Source organism: Dendrobates tinctorius, unplaced genomic scaffold (genome assembly GCF_039654945.1).
Source record: "Dendrobates tinctorius isolate UK_male_01 unplaced genomic scaffold, ASM3965494v1 ptg000186l, whole genome shotgun sequence".
Taxonomy (NCBI): Eukaryota; Metazoa; Chordata; class Amphibia; order Anura; family Dendrobatidae; genus Dendrobates; species Dendrobates tinctorius.
In genome coordinates, this window is record NW_027361853.1 from 4,456,418 (window position 1) to 4,475,215 (window position 18,798).

General features: G+C 48.0%; 1 protein-coding gene across 5 annotated transcripts in view; it reads left to right on the forward strand.

Annotated features, from left to right (window-relative positions):
- The first annotated feature begins 647 nt into the window (after nucleotides 1-647).
- Nucleotides 648-18,798, forward strand: part of LOC141055551 (alpha-actinin-1) — a 150,435-nt gene continuing 132,284 nt past the window's right edge. For 3 of the 5 annotated variants that reach the window (XM_073552172.1, XM_073552174.1, XM_073552176.1), the window contains exon 1: nucleotides 648-900. In XM_073552172.1, the coding sequence (XP_073408273.1) occupies nucleotides 796-900 (105 nt within the window). In that variant the 5' untranslated portion in view covers nucleotides 648-795. The remainder of the gene's footprint in view (nucleotides 901-18,798) is intronic. The other 2 variants (XM_073552175.1, XM_073552173.1) reach the window with 2 other exon arrangements.

Genomic DNA, 18,798 nt, shown 5'->3' on the forward strand with positions numbered 1-18,798 from the left:
CCATCTCCTGCAGCTGCTCCTCTCCTGCGCACACAGCCGCACGCTCTGCCCCATCTCCTGCAGCTGCTCCTCTCCTGCGCACACAGCAGTACGCTCTGCCCCATCCCCTGCAGCTGCTCCTCTCCTGCGCACACAGCCGCACGTTCTTCCCCATCCCCTGCAGCTGCTCCTCTCCTGCGCACACAGCCGTACGCTCTGCCCCATCCCCTGCAGCTGCTCCTCTCCTGCGCACACAGCCGTACGCTCTGCCCCATCCCCTGCAGCTGCTCCTCTCCTGCGCACACAGTCGTACGCTCTGCCCCATCCCCTGCAGCTGCTCCTCTCCTGCGCACACAGCCGTACGCTCTGCCCCATCCCCTGCAGCTGCTCCTCTCCTGCGCACACAGCCGCACGCTCTGCCCCATCCCCTGCAGCTGCTCCTCTCCTGCGCACACAGTCGTACGCTCTGCCCCATCCCCTGCAGCTGCTCCTCTCCTGCGCACACAGCAGTACGCTCTTCCCAACCCCTGCAGCGGCCGGCACTCTCCCTCTAGCCCTCTGCGGGCTGATTGATGGCTCCGGCCGCCAGTGGCAGTACTAGCAGAGCTCCCAGCCTCGGGCAGGGGACGGACCAATCACATTGCTGGAGGAGGAGGGTTGTCCCTGGCTGCGCCCCCTCCCTTTCCAGGGCACAGCTCGCACTTTATTACATTGTAGCGCTGGCTGCACGCTCGGATCTGCTGCTGGTCTGTACCGGTGGGTCCCAGGAGCACTACAAGTCCAAGCATCGCAGAACTGTAGCCGCAGCCACCCGGGATGGATCATTATGACTCTCCTCAGAATAATGACTACATGCAGCCGGAGGAGGACTGGGATAGGGACCTCCTATTAGATCCAGCCTGGGAGAAGCAGCAGAGGAAGGTGAGTCCTGCCGCCCGCTGGCCTCGCACCCTCCGCAGCCTGTGTGCTGCACACTTACCCCTGTCTGTTCCATTGTGGCCCCTGCCATCAGCCCATCAGAGGAGCACAAATCCGTGCAATTCTGCTCTAAGTTTTTACAGATGTCTTGCTGCAGTGGCAGCGGTGCCAAGCAGCACTCAGCCATGGAAACTGCTGCCAATCCCTCATCTACTTTATTGCCATGGTGCATATGGCCCAGAGCTAGGAAAGGGTTACAGGTTCTTCAGACTGAGTGCAGAGGACAGGACCCTAATCTGACCCTGATACAGACCTGCAGCAGGTACGGTGCACAGGTAACCCTGCGGTAATCCGGCCCTGATACAGCAGGTACAGTACACAGGTAACCCTGCGGTAATCCGGCCCTGATACAGCAGGTACAGTGCACAGGTAACCCTGCGGTAATCCGGCCCTGATACAGCAGGTACAGTGCACAGGTAACCCTGCGGTAATCCGGCCCTGATACAGCAGGTACAGTGCACAGGTAACCCTGCGGTAATCCGGCCCTGATACAGCAGGTACAGTGCACAGGTAACCCTGCAGTAATCCGGCCCTGATACAGCAGGTACAGTGCACAGGTAACCCTGCAGTAATCCGGCCCTGATACAGCAGGTACAGTGCACAGGTAACCCTGCGGTAATCCGGCCCTGATACAGCAGGTACAGTGCACAGGTAACCCTGCGGTAATCCGGCCCTGATACAGCAGGTACAGTGCACAGGTAACCCTGCGGTAATCCTGCCCTGATACAGCAGGTACAGTGCACAGGTAACCCTGCGGTAATCCTGCCCTGATACAGCAGGTACAGTGCACAGGTAACCCTGCAGTAATCCGGCCCTGATACAGCAGGTACAGTGCGCAGGTAACCCTGCGGTAATCCGGCCCTGATACAGCAGGTACAGTGCACAGGTAACCCTGCAGTAATCCGGCCCTGATACAGCAGGTACAGTGCACAGGTAACCCTGCGGTAATCCGGCCCTGATACAGCAGGTACAGTGCACAGGTAATCCTGCCCTGATACAGCAGGTACGCTGCACAGGTAACCCTGTAGTAATCCGGCCCTGATACAGCAGGTACAGTGCACAGGTAACCCTGCAGTAATCCGGCCCTGATACAGCAGGTACAGTGCACAGGTAACCCTGTAGTAATCCTGCCCTGATACAGCAGGTACGCTGCACAGGTAACCCTGTAGTAATCCCGCCCTGATACAGCAGGTACAGTGCACAGGTAACCCTGCGGTAATCCGGCCCTGATACAGCAGGTACAGTCCGCAGGTAACCCTGTAGTAATCCGGCCCTGATACAGCAGGTACAGTGCACAGGTAACCCTGTAGTAATCCTGCCCTGATACAGCAGGTACGCTGCACAGGTAACCCTGTAGTAATCCCGCCCTGATACAGCAGGTACAGTGCACAGGTAACCCTGTAGTAATCCCGCCCTGATACAGCAGGTACAGTGCACAGGTAACCCTGTAGTAATCCTGCCCTGATACAGCAGGTACAGTGCACAGGTAACACTGAAGTAATCCCGCCCTGATACAGCAGGTACAGTGCGCATGTAACCCTGCGGTAATCCGGCCCTGATACAGCAGGTACAGTGCACAGGTAACCCTGAAGTAATCCTGCCCTGATACAGCAGGTACAGTGCGCAGGTAACCCTGCGGTAATCCGGCCCTGATACAGCAGGTACAGTGCGCAGGTAACCCTGCGGTAATCCGGCCCTGATACAGCAGGTACAGTGCGCAGGTAACCCTGCAGTAATCCTGCCCTGATACAGCAGGTACAGTGCACAGGTAACCCTGTAGTAATCCCGCCCTGATACAGCAGGTACAGTGCACAGGTAACCCTAAGTAATCCCGCCCTGATACAGCAGGTACAGTGCACAGGTAACCCTGTAGTAATCCGGCCCTGATACAGCAGGTACGCTGCGCAGGTGATCCGGCCCTGATACAGCAGGTACGCTGCGCAGGTGATCCGGCCCTGATACAGCTGGTACGCTGCGCAGGTGATCCGGCCCTGATACAGCTGGTACGCTGCGCAGGTGATCCGGCCCTGATACAGCAGGTACGCTGCGCAGGTGATCCGGCCCTGATACAGCAGGTACGCTGCGCAGGTGATCCGGCCCTGATACAGCAGGTACGCTGCGCAGGTGATCCGGCCCTGATACAGCAGGTACGCTGCGCAGGTGATCCGGCCCTGATACAGCAGGTACTCTGCGCAGGTGATCCGGCCCTGATACAGCAGGTACGCTGCTCAGGTAGATCACCAGATCTCACAGCTGATGTCACCACTGCTTCCTCTGGAACATCTAGCCCTCTACTAGAAATATCGTATAGCAGAGAAGGATCCATCTATGGTGTCATTGGAGCTCATGTGCCGCAAAGTCAGAATAGGGTGCTATAAGTAGGAGGGTGCACAGAAACTTCATTGGGTCATCTGATTTGGTAAAGGTACAATGACTGCATTGTGTGACCCTGAAAAATTGTCCCAGCTCTGGTAGGACTGCAGTGATAATTGCACATACATGGAGAAGACGTTATGACGCTTGTATCCAGTTGATGCAGAAGCTTTATTCTCCCTGTACTGTACCTTGTCTCAGCCGAGTACCCTAGACGAAGCAAAGTGGACAGTTGACACGCTTCCCTGTTGGCCCTGTGTTGATGGTTGATTAGTGATAATTTCATTTGAGACCCATTTTATGGTTTGGACATAGTACATACAGCTATGTCATTGGGCTGTGTTCACATTTATACGTTGCGGCAGGTTCAACTTTGAGTCTTGCGGATTAAACTGACGCAAAAATGCAGTTGTCATCAGGCTTTTTTTTTTTTTTGCTTTTTAAGTCCACAAAATCATGGAGACATACAGTGCCTACAAGTAGTATTCAACCCCCTGCAGATTTAGCAGGTTTGATAAGATGCAAATAAGTTAGAGCCTTCAAACTTCACACAAGAGCAGGATTTATTAACAGATGCATAAATCTTACAAACCAAAAAGTTATGTTGCTCAGTTAAATTTTAATAAATTTTAAACATAAAAGTGTGGGTCAATTATTATTCAACCCCTAGGTTTAATATTTTGTGGAATAACCCTTGTTTGCAATTACAGCTAATAATCGTCTTTTATAAGACCTGATCAGGCCGGCACAGGTCTCTGGAGTTATCTTGGCCCACTCCTCCATGCAGATCTTCTCCAAGTTATCTAGGTTCTTTGGGTGTCTCATGTCGACTTTAATCTTGAGCTCCTTCCACAAGTTTTCAATTGGGTTAAGGTCAGGAGACTGACTAGGCCACTCCAACACCTTGATTTTTTGCCTCTTGAACCAGGCCTTGGCTTTCTTGGCTGTGTGCTTTGGGTCGTTGTCTTGTTGGAAGATGAAATGACGACCCATCTTAAGATCCTTGATGGAGGAGCGGAGGTTCTTGGCCAAAATCTCCAGGTAGGCCGTGCTATCCATCTTCCCATGGATGCGGACCAGATGGCCAGGCCCCTTGGCTGAGAAACAGCCCAACAGCATGATGCTGCCACCACGATGCTTGACTGTAGGGATGGTATTCTTGGGGTCGTATGCAGTGCCATCCAGTCTCCAAACGTCACGTGTGTGGTTGGCACCAAAGATCTCGATCTTGGTCTCATCAGACCAGAGAACCTTGAACCAGTCTGTCTCAGAGTCCTCCAAGTGATCATGAGCAAACTGTAGACGAGCCTTGACATGACGCTTTGAAAGTAAAGGTACCTTACTGGCTCGTCTGGAACGGAGACCATTGCGGTGGAGTACGTTACTTATGGTATTGACTGAAACCAATGTCCCCACTGCCATGAGATCTTCCCGGAGCTCCTTCCTTGTTGTCCTTGGGTTAGCCTTGACTCTTCGGACAAGCCTGGCCTCGGCACGGGAGGAAACTTTCAAAGGCTGTCCAGGCCGTGGAAGGCTAACAGTAGTTCCATAAGCCTTCCACTTCTGGATGATGCTCCCAACAGTGGAGACAGGTAGGCCCAACTCCTTGGAAAGGGTTTTGCACCCCTTGCCAGCCTTGTGACCCTCCACGATCTTGTCTCTGATGGCCTTGGAATGCTCCTTTGTCTTTCCCATGTTGACCATGTATGAGTGCTGTTCACAAGTTTGGGGAGGGTCTTAAATAGTCAGAAAAGGCTGGAAAAAGAGATAATTAATCCAAACATGTGAAGCTCATTGTTCTTTGTACCTGAAATACTTCTTAATACTTTAGGGGAACCAAACAGAATTCTGGTGGTTTGAGGGGTTGAATAATAAATGACCCTCTGAATAAACTTTTCACAATTTAAAAAAAAATTAAACAAAGAAATAACATTCTTTTTTGCTGCAGTGCATTTCACACTTCCAGGCTGATCTACAGTCCAAATGTCCCAATGCCAAGTTAATTCCGAATGTGTAAACCTGCTAAATCTGCAGGGGGTTGAATACTACTTGTAGGCACTGTATATCCGTTTTTGATCAGAGTCACAGATCTAAATTACCAGTACAAGTCTATGGGGTCCATTGTGATTGATCAGGCACTGCCATCATTTTTTTTTTTTTTTTTTTTTTTTTCCATCTTATTCCTGTGATAGAACAAAACAGCCAAAATGTAAAAATGTACAACCCGGATCTGAATCAGATTGTTTCTATTTGATCTAACCAATCATTGGTGGTCTTGTTGAATCATAGGGCAGTTATAATGATCTTACCTGAGAGGAGGTTCTGCAGATGGGCTCTGGGGTCCTCCAGGTGTAATGTGGCCCATGGAAATGGCTTTATTTACCTGTGCAGTGCAGAAGAGGCCTGTGCTGCCGAGCAGCTGGTCTGCGGGCAGGGCTGACACTGAAACCGGGGACTTTATCTATTATTAAGTACCTGTCCTGCTCTCGGATGATGTAAATATATGGCACGTTGGTTAGTTATTGATGGCGGGCGGAAATGTTGTTACTTTATGAATTGCAGCAACATATACCGAAGTGTGGTACAAGATGAGAATCATGGAGAAATGTATCAGTCTAGCTAGTTACAGCCAGGATTCCCCCCAGTCTATGTCAGAAACTTATGAGATAAGCCATTTACAGCCCACCGATATCTGTATATGCTTGTGTGGAGATGCCGATAAAAGCCGCCAGTGAGAGAATTTCAGTTATTTTTTTCAAATTTGCTCTAGAGAAAATGAAGGCTAAATTGAAATGGGTTACTATGGCCTTTATGGATGTGCTGCCGAGTGAATATTGATCACTACAGTGTCAGGTCACATACAACCCTTAACAGTCATGTGATTGCCCAGACTCCGGACAGATGTTCTGGGAGTCGAGAGGTCTACCTTTTTTTTTTTTTTTTTTTGGTGTTGTTGCTGCAAAATTCAAAAGTGTTTCATCTGGATTTTGCTGGAGAATTGCCCCCCAAAGTTGCCCTTACACATTGCAAGGGGGAGTCTACAATTAACATCTCCGTATATATGCGGAAAATACCTGCAACATGTAGTTCAGACTTGTTTAATCTCATCATCTCCTGCCCCCTTTTTTGTTTAATAAATATCTGTCTTTACTACAATACAGAAATACTACTATTGACATTTTTACACTGACAGCTGGGCCTTTTTAGACTTCCTGTCTTTTCAGGCAGAGTTTTCAGCAGTCTCCTTATCATCAGAGGCAGAATTACATGTCCGGTGACAAAACTATACACAGCTGATAACACAGGATCCAGCAACCACAGTTGGCGATATCACAGCTCACCTGCTCCCCCTCGCTTCACAATGATCATAGTTAGGTGCTTTTAATACAAAAATAGGGTCAGACTCTGTTCATCGTGGTCAATATACATGTGGATTTCCTGAAAGAACAGGAAATTGGGGTCTAAAGTGTCTGTGTCCAGTGTGACCATTGCAAGATTTTTAATTTTTATCATTCAGATTTTGTTATTTTAAAGCAATACATATAGCACAAAACTTGATAGAAATCTGCCATTTTCAGTTGGTAGCCTCCTTGTAAGGACTCCTATAGCCATACTGACCACTCCTTCTGGCAACGGCTTATCTCTAGGGAGAGCAAAAGGCTCATCCGTTGAAGTTCAGCAGGTTGGAGCCTCCTCTCCCCGGACATTATCTGCCTCCATACATCATATAGGATATACTTGAGTTGACACATCGATTATACTTGGGACATCTCCCTTAGTTGGGGCTTACAGCGTAAAATGCAATTGTCTTGCAACATCTGCCCAACTGTTTTTGTTACGTGACTGAAGCCTGGCCGCAGCCTCGGGGTGGGTACACATGTTCAGGAGTTACAACAGATGTGTCTGTTGCAAAAATCCAAAAAAATTTCGTTTTTGATATTTTTTTTTTTCGTGTTTATTTGCATGGCAAAAAAAACCCCTGCAGATTTGACAAAAAACTTTTGTTGAAATCTGCAAAAAAAAAAAAAAAAAATCAGCGTGTGCATGAAATTCCAGAAATCTTATTAGCTTTGCTGGTAATGTTAAACAAAGCTTCTTTTTTTTTCTTGTCTCTCCAGCGGATGTGTGAACAAGCCCTAATTAGGCAAATATCATGGCTGTATTACCTCTAGATATTTTCTGGAAATATTTTATCAGTAGGTATATGGTAGGAGGGCACAAGTCATTAAACAATAGCTTTCCTTATCTACATTGCATAGGTGTGCAGTAGGGATCTATAGAAAGGAGGTAATGGGCTACAAAGCTGAACTACACCTATGGTGCAACCTGTAGCGCCGGGATCTATTACAGATGAATCTGTAGCTTGTGTAAGACTATAACTCCCAGCATGCCCTTACATTATGTGGAGAGCCACAAATCACTGGTCATTATGTTGTTATACCAATGTATCGAGATGAATGACCACTGTAACAAGTGAGACTTTTTCCTTTGTAACACTTTTTGTTCTGCATAGTTTTCTGGTCTTTCTCCTCCATGTTTGCTTTTGTAGATGGGGTTAATGGTGTTGACTCATCACCAGCCCCCCTTCCCTTATTATTTGTATGTCTCACAAGAAAAGGGGCTTTTTGTAGGAAATTTGATTTATGGATCCTGATAGAAAGCCATAGGGCTCTCGTGTAACATTTATAACGCCACCTCCACCCAGTGACTTCTTGAAATCACTTGCAGTTTTTGAGTCAAAGTCCATAGTAGATACAAAAGAAATGCAAACATAAAGGACTTTTACATCTTCCTGCTGAATGTAAGTCTGGCCTTGGTTAAAACAAGCTTTATAGAAGAAAAAAAAGTATGCCCCTAACATTAAGGAAATCTGTCAGTAGGATCAACCTTCCTAATCTGTCTGTATGGGCATGTGATATCTGCAATCCGATGTCTTAAGGCCCCGTCACACTCATCGGGATCGCTGAATTTGTGACGCCACAGCGATCTCGCCAGCGAGATCGCTGTGTGTCATTGGGATCAGCGACCGCCCCCCCCCCCCCCCCGCCGGGTATCGCTGATCGTGCACTATCGTCCTGGGCCATTTTTTGATTGTTGCTCTGCATGTGGCAGCGGGAGCAAACGATCAGCGAGGCTCCCAGCGCTCTAAGCAGACGCTGGGAGCTGGTATCTAAGGTAAATATCAGGTTACTAAGCGGCGCGCATCACTTGGCTACCCGATGTGTACTCTAGAAACCTGCGTGCTGGCAGCTCCCGGCGTGAGCACGCAGGTTTCTATGGTACACATCGGGCAACTAAGTGACGCACGCCGCTTAGTAACCCGATATTTACCTTAGATACCAGCGTCCTCGCTGGTGCTGATCGCTGGTGAAGCTGCCTGTTTGGCAGCTCACCAGCGATCATGTAGTGATGCACCAGCGATCCTGACAAGGTCGTATCATTGTCGGGATCGCTGGTGCATCTTTAAGTGTAACGGTACCATTATTCTTGAGAAACCATTTTTTTAATATGTAAATGAGCTGTTAAGATCTATGGGCTGGACATAGATCTCCCAGAGAATCTGCTTCCAAATGAAAGTGGACGTTATTAATGTGAAACATTTAGATCAGGAGAGCAGACTGTAAGTCGTTGCATGTCTCATAATGGTAACTTGTCATGATCCATGCTGGATTGTGACAGATAAGAGCACTTGTAACTTTTTTTTTCTTCTTTAAGCCCCCGTTACACACTGCGATATCGCTAGCAATATCGCTGTAAAGTCACCGATTTTGTGATGTTGCAGCGATATTACTAGCGATATCGCTGCATGTGATACTTACCTCCGACCGGCTCCCCCGCTGGTAATCGCTGATCGCGCGAGAAGCTGCTGGATCATTCCTCATCGTCCACTTCCTGCGGCGCTTCATGCTGTGACGATGAGCGACGCGTGGAGCCGGGCGGGAGGACGCAGGATCGCCGCGCCTGACAGGTAAGTAGCGATCCCCGTCCCCTGCAATGTCGCTGGTGAGATCTGCCTGAGTGGCAGCTCACTAGCGACCACCCAGCGATTCACCAGCATCATATCGCTGGTCGGGATTGCTGGTGAGTCGCTAGGTGTAACGGTACCCTTAAGCTGGTTGCTTAAATTTATTGCCCCCGGTGGCCATTTGGTTCATTACACAGTGGTCTTTTGTTCTAGTTTGCCCCCGGTGGTGGTTAGCGTTATTACACGGGAATCACTAACAGGTGTGATTCCTCTGACTTGACTATAAGGCTAAGTGCACACGTACCGGAACTCTCGCGGAAATTGCCGCGAGAATTCCGGAATTCCAGTCCGCGGGAAAATCGCATTTTAAATTCCCGCGATTTTCCCGCGGAAAAACTAGCATTTTGCAAGCGTAATTAGCTTGCAAAATGCTAGCGTTCTCCAAGCGATCTGTAGCATCGCTTGGAGAACTGATTGACAGGTTGGTCACACTCGTCAAACATAGTGTTTGACGAGTGTGACCAACTTTTTACTACTGAGGCCGCCTATGCAGCATCAGTAGTAAAAGATAGAATGTAAAAAAAAAAAAAACGGTGTTATTCTCACCCTCCGACGTCCCGCGCATCCGTTCCCAGTAGTCCTTTGCGAAAATGCCCGCGATGACGTCAGTTCTCGCGGGAACGCGACGTCTCGCGAATTACTGCGAGACTTCGCGATCCCGCGAGATCGGACGCCATCGCGGGCATTTTCGCAAAGGACTACTGGGAACGGGAGCGTGAAGAGAAGCGGGAAGGCTGCGCGGGACGTCGGAGGGTGAGAATAACAATATTTTTTATTTTAAATTCTATTTTTTACAGGGATATGGTACCCAAAGCCCGGAGGACAGTCTCCTCTCCTCCGGACCGTGGGTACCATCCGCAATTGTTCTGCTTACTTTCCGCATGGTGTGCACAGCCACATGCGGGAAGTAAGCGGAACAATGCATTCCTATGGGTGCGGGATCGCCGCGATTCCGCAAATTAATGAGCATGCTGCGGTTTTTACCGCGAAGCGATTCCGCCGCGGTAAAAACCGCAGCATTAGCACAGCATTGCGGAATCCCATAGGAATGCATGGGATGCTTATTTTTCGCATTTTCGCGGCAAAATCGCGCGGTTAAAACTGCCGTGGAAATGCGAAAAAAACGCCACGTGTGAACTCACCCTTAAGGTGTGTCATGTGCTCTCTCACTGTTGGTGCTATTGGTCATTTCAACCATCCTTGGTGGAGGAAGGAGCTAGAGAGAGTTCCTTGCAGCTCTGACAAAGCTTGGTGAAGCAGCAGCTATTCAGGAGGAAAGCTGCATTCTGGTGCTGGACTCTGTTGCTGGGAGCAAGAGCGACAGAGCAAAGCTAAGTGGTGTTATCCCTGTTTGTACATTTCCTTTTGTGTGTTTCAGTGCAGTGGTGGGATTAGTTTCTGCACCGTCAATTTCACTAGAAAGGGCTAGGTGCAGGACGAGCTAGGGTTTTTAGGTATCCTGCTCAGCGCCAGTTGCGAAACCTGCATAGCGACTGTCAGGAGTGTAGAGATACTGACTCAGGGGAGTGCAGGAGGTCTCCTTGTCCCTGTTCCCTATCGCAGGGTCCTCCATTGTATCGGTTTCCCTGGTGTTTCCCTTTATTATTTAAATTCGCCCTGCTGGAGGCGTTGTATCCAGATACATGTGTGTTAGAGAAATTCGCACTGCTGGAGGCGGTGTGTCCAGTCACATGTAACCATCACATTATCACCAACCGTACATTTTGTTCTGCTGAGCCATGGACCCAATGCAGACCTTTGCCCAAATGCTGCAGATATTTACTGATGAGATTAAAGGGCTGCGCGGTGAGTTGGTGCAGCAACTGCAGCTGTTGGTGGGCTTTGGCGGCTTTGTTCAGAAACCGGCTCAGCCAGAACCCAAGATATCCCTCCCTGACAGGTTTTCTCGAGGGAGAGATCAATTCTTGGTTTTTCAGCAAGCCTGCAAATTATACTTCAGGCTGCGCCTTCGTTCATCAGGGAGTGAAGAGCAACGGGTGGGAATCATTATGTCCCTTCTGAAGGGGGATCCCCAATCGTGGGCCTTCTCCCTGCCGGACGATTCACCATCATTGGAGTCCTTGGACGAGTTTTTTGCGGCTTTGGCGCTAGTGTATGGGGATCCTGATCGCGACTCCGTAGGTGTAAACAGGGAGTCCAGGTTGCTGAGGAGTCCTGCTCAGAGTTCAGGAGGTGGGCCACTGACACTCAGTGGAATGACCCTGCATTTAGGAGTCAATTTGTGCAGGGTCAGTCTCCAAAGTTGCAGGATACTCTGGTGCAGTACGCCGCCCCCAGGTCGTTGGAGGCCGCCATGTCCCTTGCCATCTGGGTGGATAGACGCCTTAGGGAGAGACATACACAAAATGTGCCCCCTGTTGTCCTCGCTAGGGAGGAGGACCCACCAGTGCGGACGGAGGAACCCAGGCAGCCTGGTGGTGTTGGTACAAAAAGGGGTTTAATGCGGCTTGCCGTGGTGGGGGGGGGGTATGCTTTTCCTGTGGGAAGCCGGGCCATTTCATGGGAGCCTGCCCAGTGTGTGCCAAGTCTCGACGAACCCATGCAAGTAGGAAGAGCTAGTTTGTGTACAGGGCTGCCTACGGTTCAGGAAGTGGTGTCGGCATGTTTCTACTGTGGGCAGACTGGTCATGTCCTTAAGGTTTGCCCTACGCGCGCCAAATTATCTATGCCATCTCAGAAGCCGCATTCCCCTGGTCGCTTGGAGGGAGGCGACCAGGGAGTGTATATTTCCTCCATTTTGCCCTCCCAAGGTACTTTGTCAGCAGAGGTGTTGGCTGGCGGAGTACCGGAGGTGATTGATTGGCGGGCAAGGGAAGTAATCAGCTGGGGGCAGTCGTGTGAGGGCCGCTGCCTAGGGACTATTGTCTCTGCCATCTTTCTTCAACCGACCCCTTCCTCTCCAGTGAGAGCAGCAGGTGCGCTGCAGGTGAGTAGGGGCAAGTCTCAACCCTCGCCATTAGCCAACCCTGGGAGGTGCAGACCTAGTGGTGGAAGGGGCTGGAGGATGGTGAACCCCTTGTTGAATTGCGGGGGTGTGAGTGTGGTGACACAGGGGGACGCCTCTGTTGTCAATCCCAGAAAGAGTTCACCAAATTGTGACAAACGTATGTGTGGCAATAAACCTTCAGGTCCGGACCTGTGAGTGAACGAGCATGTATGGGTGGCTACCAAAAAACATCCAGTGGAAGTGTGTTGCGGAGTCTTACCAGCTCGATTTAACCCCAAACATGCACAACTCGTTCCCCAGGTTGGCGCTTCGGAGATGTGTGGTGCTTCCAGAACATACATTGCTAATACCAGCGGTGCTCGTTTGTCAACCTGACGTGCAGGTTGTTGCAGGGGTGAACTCTGGATCTGGGCGTCCCCTTTGTAGGTGGTTCCCTTATGAGGAGCAGTCTTGAGGGTCCAGAGGCCCCTCATTAAGGGAGGGTACTGTCATGATCCATGCTGGATTGTGACAGATAAAAGCACTTGTAACCTTTTTTTTTTCTTTAAGCTAGTTGCTTAAAGTTAGTTTTGCCCCTGGTGGCCATTAGGGTCATTACACATTGGTGTCTTTTGTTCTAGTTTGCCCCCGGTGGTGGTTAGCGTTATTACACTGGAATCATTAACAGGTGTGATTCCTCTGGCTTAACTATAAAGGTGTGTCATGTGCTCTCTCACTGTTGGTGATATTGGTCATTTCAACCATCCTTGGTGGAGGAAGGAGCTAGAGAGAATTCCTTGCAGCTCTGACAAAGCTTGGTGAAGCAGCAGCTATTCAGGAGGAAAGCTGCATTCTGGTGCTGGACTCTGTTGCTGGGAGCAAGAGCGACAGAGCAAAGCTAAGTGGTGTTATCCCTGTTTGTACATTTCCTTTTGTGTGTTTCAGTGCAGTGGTGGGATTAGTTTCTGCACCGTCCATTTCACTAGAAAGGGCTAGGTGCAGGGCGAGCTAGGGTTTTTAGGTATCCTGCTCAGCGCCAGGTGCGGAACCTGCATAGGGACTGTCAGGAGTGTAGAGACACTGATTCAGGGGAGTGCAGGAGGTCTCCACGTCCCCGTTCCCTATCGCAGGGCCCTCCATTGTATCGGTTTCCCTGGTGTTTCCCTTTATTATTTAAATTCGCCCTGCTGGAGGCGTTGTATTCAGATACACGTGTATTTCTGAAATTCGCCTGCTGGAGGCGGTCTATCCGGCTGCACGTTATATTATCTAAATTCGCCCTGCTGGAGGCGGTGTATCTAGGGTCACGTGTGTCAGAGAAATTCGCCCTGCTGGAGGCGGTGTGTCCAGTCACACATAACCATCACATAACTGTTTAAAAAAACCACATAAAGGCACAGAAAAAAAATAAAAGACTTGGCAAAGCACTCTGTGTCTGGGTCAAATATCCTCTACCAGATGACGAAGAATAGGTGATTCCCTAACAAGCAGAATGCATTATATTTCACTCTGTGAAAAGTGCAGGCATGCAAAAAAAATCAGGTCAGGGTAGGTGTGTATTAATCATAAATAAGTAGCTTTATAATATAAACACTATAGAAAACAAGGAGGAATGCTGAAAAGGGGGTGTATTCTCGTCCAGCGCGTATTGCCACCAACAGCGACTTCCTCAGGGGTAAATCAGATACTTGGTAGCCATCAGTCCAGGCTAACTAGGAACGAAATGACCCACATTTACTAATGCCGACAAGCACATGCCAATATTAAATTTGCTAAAAATTACGGCTCCTCTGTCGTAAGCCTGTGCTCGTTTTGTTTGTCGTCAATTATTTAAAACATATGTCTACACCAAAATGCTGCCAACAAGTTTTGTGAATTGCACAAGAAACCAGGCGCAACTAGCTTTTAGTAAATGGGGACCCGTAGTGTTTCACAGTGTGAGCTAAGGTACTGCAGACATTGTATATTTGATAATGGTGCACATTTTGGTGGCAATTCATTATATTACAGTTGTCCGAAGCCGATACACAGTACGTTATCCCCCCAATGTATGTGGTCTTCTCAATATGTTCCCAATGGCAAATATATGGGGGAGGAGGCAGGTCAGCTTTTGCTCCCCTGGAGTGACCGTCATTGGTAGCTGGCGGGTTGAAGCCATCAGGGACCCACTTGTCTGACTAGACGCCTGATGTTTTACTCCCAACATTTAAAATTAAAACAAACATGGCTGGAATCATGCAGCCGGTGTCTGATGCGTGCGGACCAATCTAAACCAGATCCGCACTAGTGTAACAGTGACCACATTTCATCGCTAAAGTTTCAGGGGGGGCGCCGTCCGTCGCTAAAGTGTCAGGGGGCGCCGTCCATCCTTATAATATCAACCAAGGTCCTGTTTCATAAGCTAAAGCTCTGGTTATCATAGTGAGTCAAGAATAATCCCCATATTAATGCAAAAGACTATTTTATTCAGGATTCCTCAAAGGAATCTGTCAGTGGGATCTATGGGCCGGACATAGATCTCACTGGTAACATACTCTTTCATGTAAATTAAGCTGCTTTTTCAGTGTTCCAGTAAAAAATATTGTCCGTACTGTGATTATGATATAACATTTAAATAATTGTATTGGCATGCCAACCATTGGCTACATACTATACACACATACTGACATACTGTTATTAGTCCATCACTGTGTGTAGATTTGCTTAAAAGAATATTGAAGTGTCTTGAAATTTTAAAAGAAATGTTATTTTGATGTAAGTTTCTCCTAAATGATGAAGTGCCATTGTTAGTGTCTTGATCTTTCATAGCAAGCCTGCAGCCCTTATGGTACCTTATGCCTTGTTGTGAAATATCCCCCCTCCTGTAAATTCCCACCAGCCTCCCATGACCTAATAGTCATCCGCTGCTTTTTCATCTCTGCAGTATTTCCGCTTCACATCCAAGATATCCTCCCCTCGCCTTCTTTCCATCTGCCACATTACTGGGAAACATATGTAGATAAAATAAGGAGCGCTTGTCTAATCAATATCATGAGAAAGTGCTGCGCTCGCTTACTTAGGCTATGTGCACGCTGCGGATTCTGCTGCGGATCCGCAACTTTTCTGGCCCTGCGGGTCCGCAGCAGTTTCTGCTGCATTGTACAGTACCATTGTTTTCAATGTTCAAACCAAAAACGCTGTGCGCATGCTGCGGATTTGCTGCGGGTTACAATCCGCAGCATGTCAATTCTTTGTGCGGATTCCGCTGCGGTTTCACACCTTATCCATTGTGAAGTGTGAAACAGCAGGGCTAAACCGCAGGACTTTTGACCTGCGGATTTTTAGAAATTTGCGGGGAAAAATCTCCAGCTCTCAAAACGTGTGCACATAGCCTTACAAGTCAGCTCATGTACAGATACTCGCAGGCGTGCATGGTATGTTAGCCTATGCTCAATCCCAGGGCTGCAGACTTATCTGTCCTAGTAGCAGTTTATCTGTTATGATCTGCTATATAAACTCTACTTAATGCAATTATATAAATGTATATAGCACCGTAGTATGGAAACTACTAGAAAAGGCTCAGCTGCCTAAGGCGCAAGATTTGTTCTAGGCCCCCCCAATATCAAGAAGTCCCAGCACTGTTATGTGTATGGATGACGAGAACACACTGATTTCTCTTTTTGCACTCTTTTTTTTTTTCCCTCACATATTGTTTGCCTATTCTTGTCATGTAAAAAAAAAATGTTGTTAACCTGCTGCAGATATGGGGTTAATCTTCAGGTTAATACCATTGCGTAGCTGTTTCACTGAAAGCCTGCCTGCCAGGAGGAAATTAACTTTATTCCTACCGGCAGTCTCTTGCTTTCAGTCATAGGGGTGGCCATCAGCCTCTTCAGTCACTGTGGCTGTAACAACACCCCAGCACTGACTGTTGGTTGAGCACTGATGAACTACACAGCCAGCTGTCAGTCAGTTCTGGGGCATGTTTTCAGCCGCCGGTCACTATGCACTGAGCGGTGACTGAAGCTGCACCTCTATGACTGAAAACTGGAGGCTGTATAATGAGCACTGACTGAAGCTGCACCTCTATGACTGAAAACTGGAGGCTGTATACTGAGCGGTGACTGAAGCTGCACCTCTATGACTGAAAGCTGGAGGCTGTATACCTAGCGGTGACTGAAGCTGCACCTCTATGACTGAAAGCTGGAGGCTGTATACTGAGCGGTGACTGAAGCTGCACATCTATGACTGAAAGCTGGAGCACATGATTCCCAGAACAAGCGCCACTGTAATCTTTACTGTGACTCCCAATGACATATGCAGGGCATTAGTGTTTCATCCTTGCACTCCGCACTGAAATGGTTACTGTTTCAATAAACTTTGCATAAATCTTTAGTTCAGGTGACCATAAGAAACTTTGTAATATAGAATAGAAATCTACATATTTCTCAACTTCTGAGCACCTTTTTCCCCTCTGACCCCTGAATTCACCATTTACTCTAGTCCATCTTGATGAAAGCAAGACAGACTCGCCACTTACTAAGGATCAGATGACGGCTCCTTTTATTCTCTAGAGAGGAAAAAAAAAGTGAGGAGCAGTCAGCAATCAGGTGAATCAAGCTGCATCTTCATGCATCCATTTTACCTTATTCCAGTGCTGGATTCACAGGCAGCCAGTTCAGTACTCCTGTAACATGTCTTCCATGCTGCTTCTGAATGCTTCCGTTGCCGTGATAATTTACCATCTGCAGCTGTGACATCACATCAGTAGCGCTGCCGCCAGTCGCTGGGCTCAGCGAGACCGGCAGTGGAAGTGCAGCACTGCACCCAAGGAGGTGAGAATTCCAGCTGTTTCTATCATTTTTAATGAAGGCACAGTGATGATGTGCAGAGTGCTGGAAGTGTAAAATCCCTTAAATATTTGGAATATTTTTTTGCTTACTGTTGACTAGTGGAAACCATTTATATCTCGGTTGTGAGAAGTGTTGGGTATATGGGAAGGTTTCCATTCACTGATAGCACGCAGGGATCTAGATTTGACTGCGCGGAAGATAATGGCGCACAATTTAATCGTGTTCTTTTATTAGGACTTTCGAATGACGTTATCCTGGAGTCGCCGCTGTATTCCAGTCTCTGAACTACAGGAAGTATTTAGAGACTGTGGAGCCTTTCAGATGCTTAGTGATGATGTATATTCAGACTAAATATATTCCTGGCTAGTTCTCCTGATTTGATCCCTCGGGCCGTATAGTGCACTGTACTGGCCAATCGCATGTATCCATTTACAATCCCTGAATTGAAAATACATATCTGGCATGAACCGAATGAATATAACGGGCCGCTGCTAGTACATATGACCCCCTCCTCATATAAAGCTTAGCTCTATTATTGGGGAAGCGGAAGCGCAATCTGCTGGGTATTAGAGGGGGTGGAAAATTAGTGCGTGGCCCCAGAGGTAACACTGGCCTTGTTTGGAGTTGGACATTTCTATAGAGCATTTATTGTTTGGCGACACTCCTGGAAAGATCTGCTGCAGTCTTTGCTCGTGACCACATGTCAGACCCCGGAGCCTTTAATCCCCCTTAAATTCCTTACAACCGCGGCCTGTGTGAGCGGGATAGAGAGGTGACAAGTCTCTGTTAATTGCATGCCAAAGTTTACTATAAAAAGAGTATTAAAAAAATATATAACATAAATGCATATATTTGGGACTAAAAATAATTCTTGCAAATTTTGGTTTCATTAAAAAAAAGTTGCATCGTTTTTCATTTGATGGCTCTTTGTTTACTTGCACATTCTACTTTGATGTCTGTGCTCATAAATCAGCACAAAAAAAGAGAATAAAACTCTCCAATTGGACTGTCACTGGAATCTTACTGACAGATTCTCAGTTAACTCATTCTGCAGCCAGCAATAGACAGTGCAGCACATAGGCAAGCGGTGCCAAATTTTTAAGGAAGCCCAATCACGAAAACAAAAGAAGTAAAAAATGGTTTCAAATGGTGGACAACCCCTTTGCGCACCTCCTGGGGTGATTGAAAGTTGCGCACACGCGCGAGATGTGCAGGCGTCGCACTTACAAACCATGTCTCCACAGGGATGTGATAATAGGATTAGTGGGGCGATTAGTTCGGGGGGGTGGGGGGCACAACACCTTCACAACCGGGGACCCGCTAATTTGCCTATTCCTTGGCCAAATTCTGAAAGGGTTTCAGAGACATTCAATAAGCATGAGGCAAGTGGAGCAAATGATAGGGGGGGGGGGGGGATCCACTTTTTATTTTTTTCTTGTTTAGGGTAAGTTCACACTAGTCGTTGTATCAGCGGCTTTTTCTGTTGCAAAACCTGATCTCTTGGCAGGAAAGAAGCTGCAGAAAAAAGCATGTTTTCCTTGGTGTTTCTTGCACTCTTTGCTGCGTTTTTTGTGCTTTTGTTTCATCACCCATTCATTGAAAAAAATGCTGAAAAAAGTGACATGCTCCATTGTGCAAGAAACCATGCCAAGCGCAAAACACTG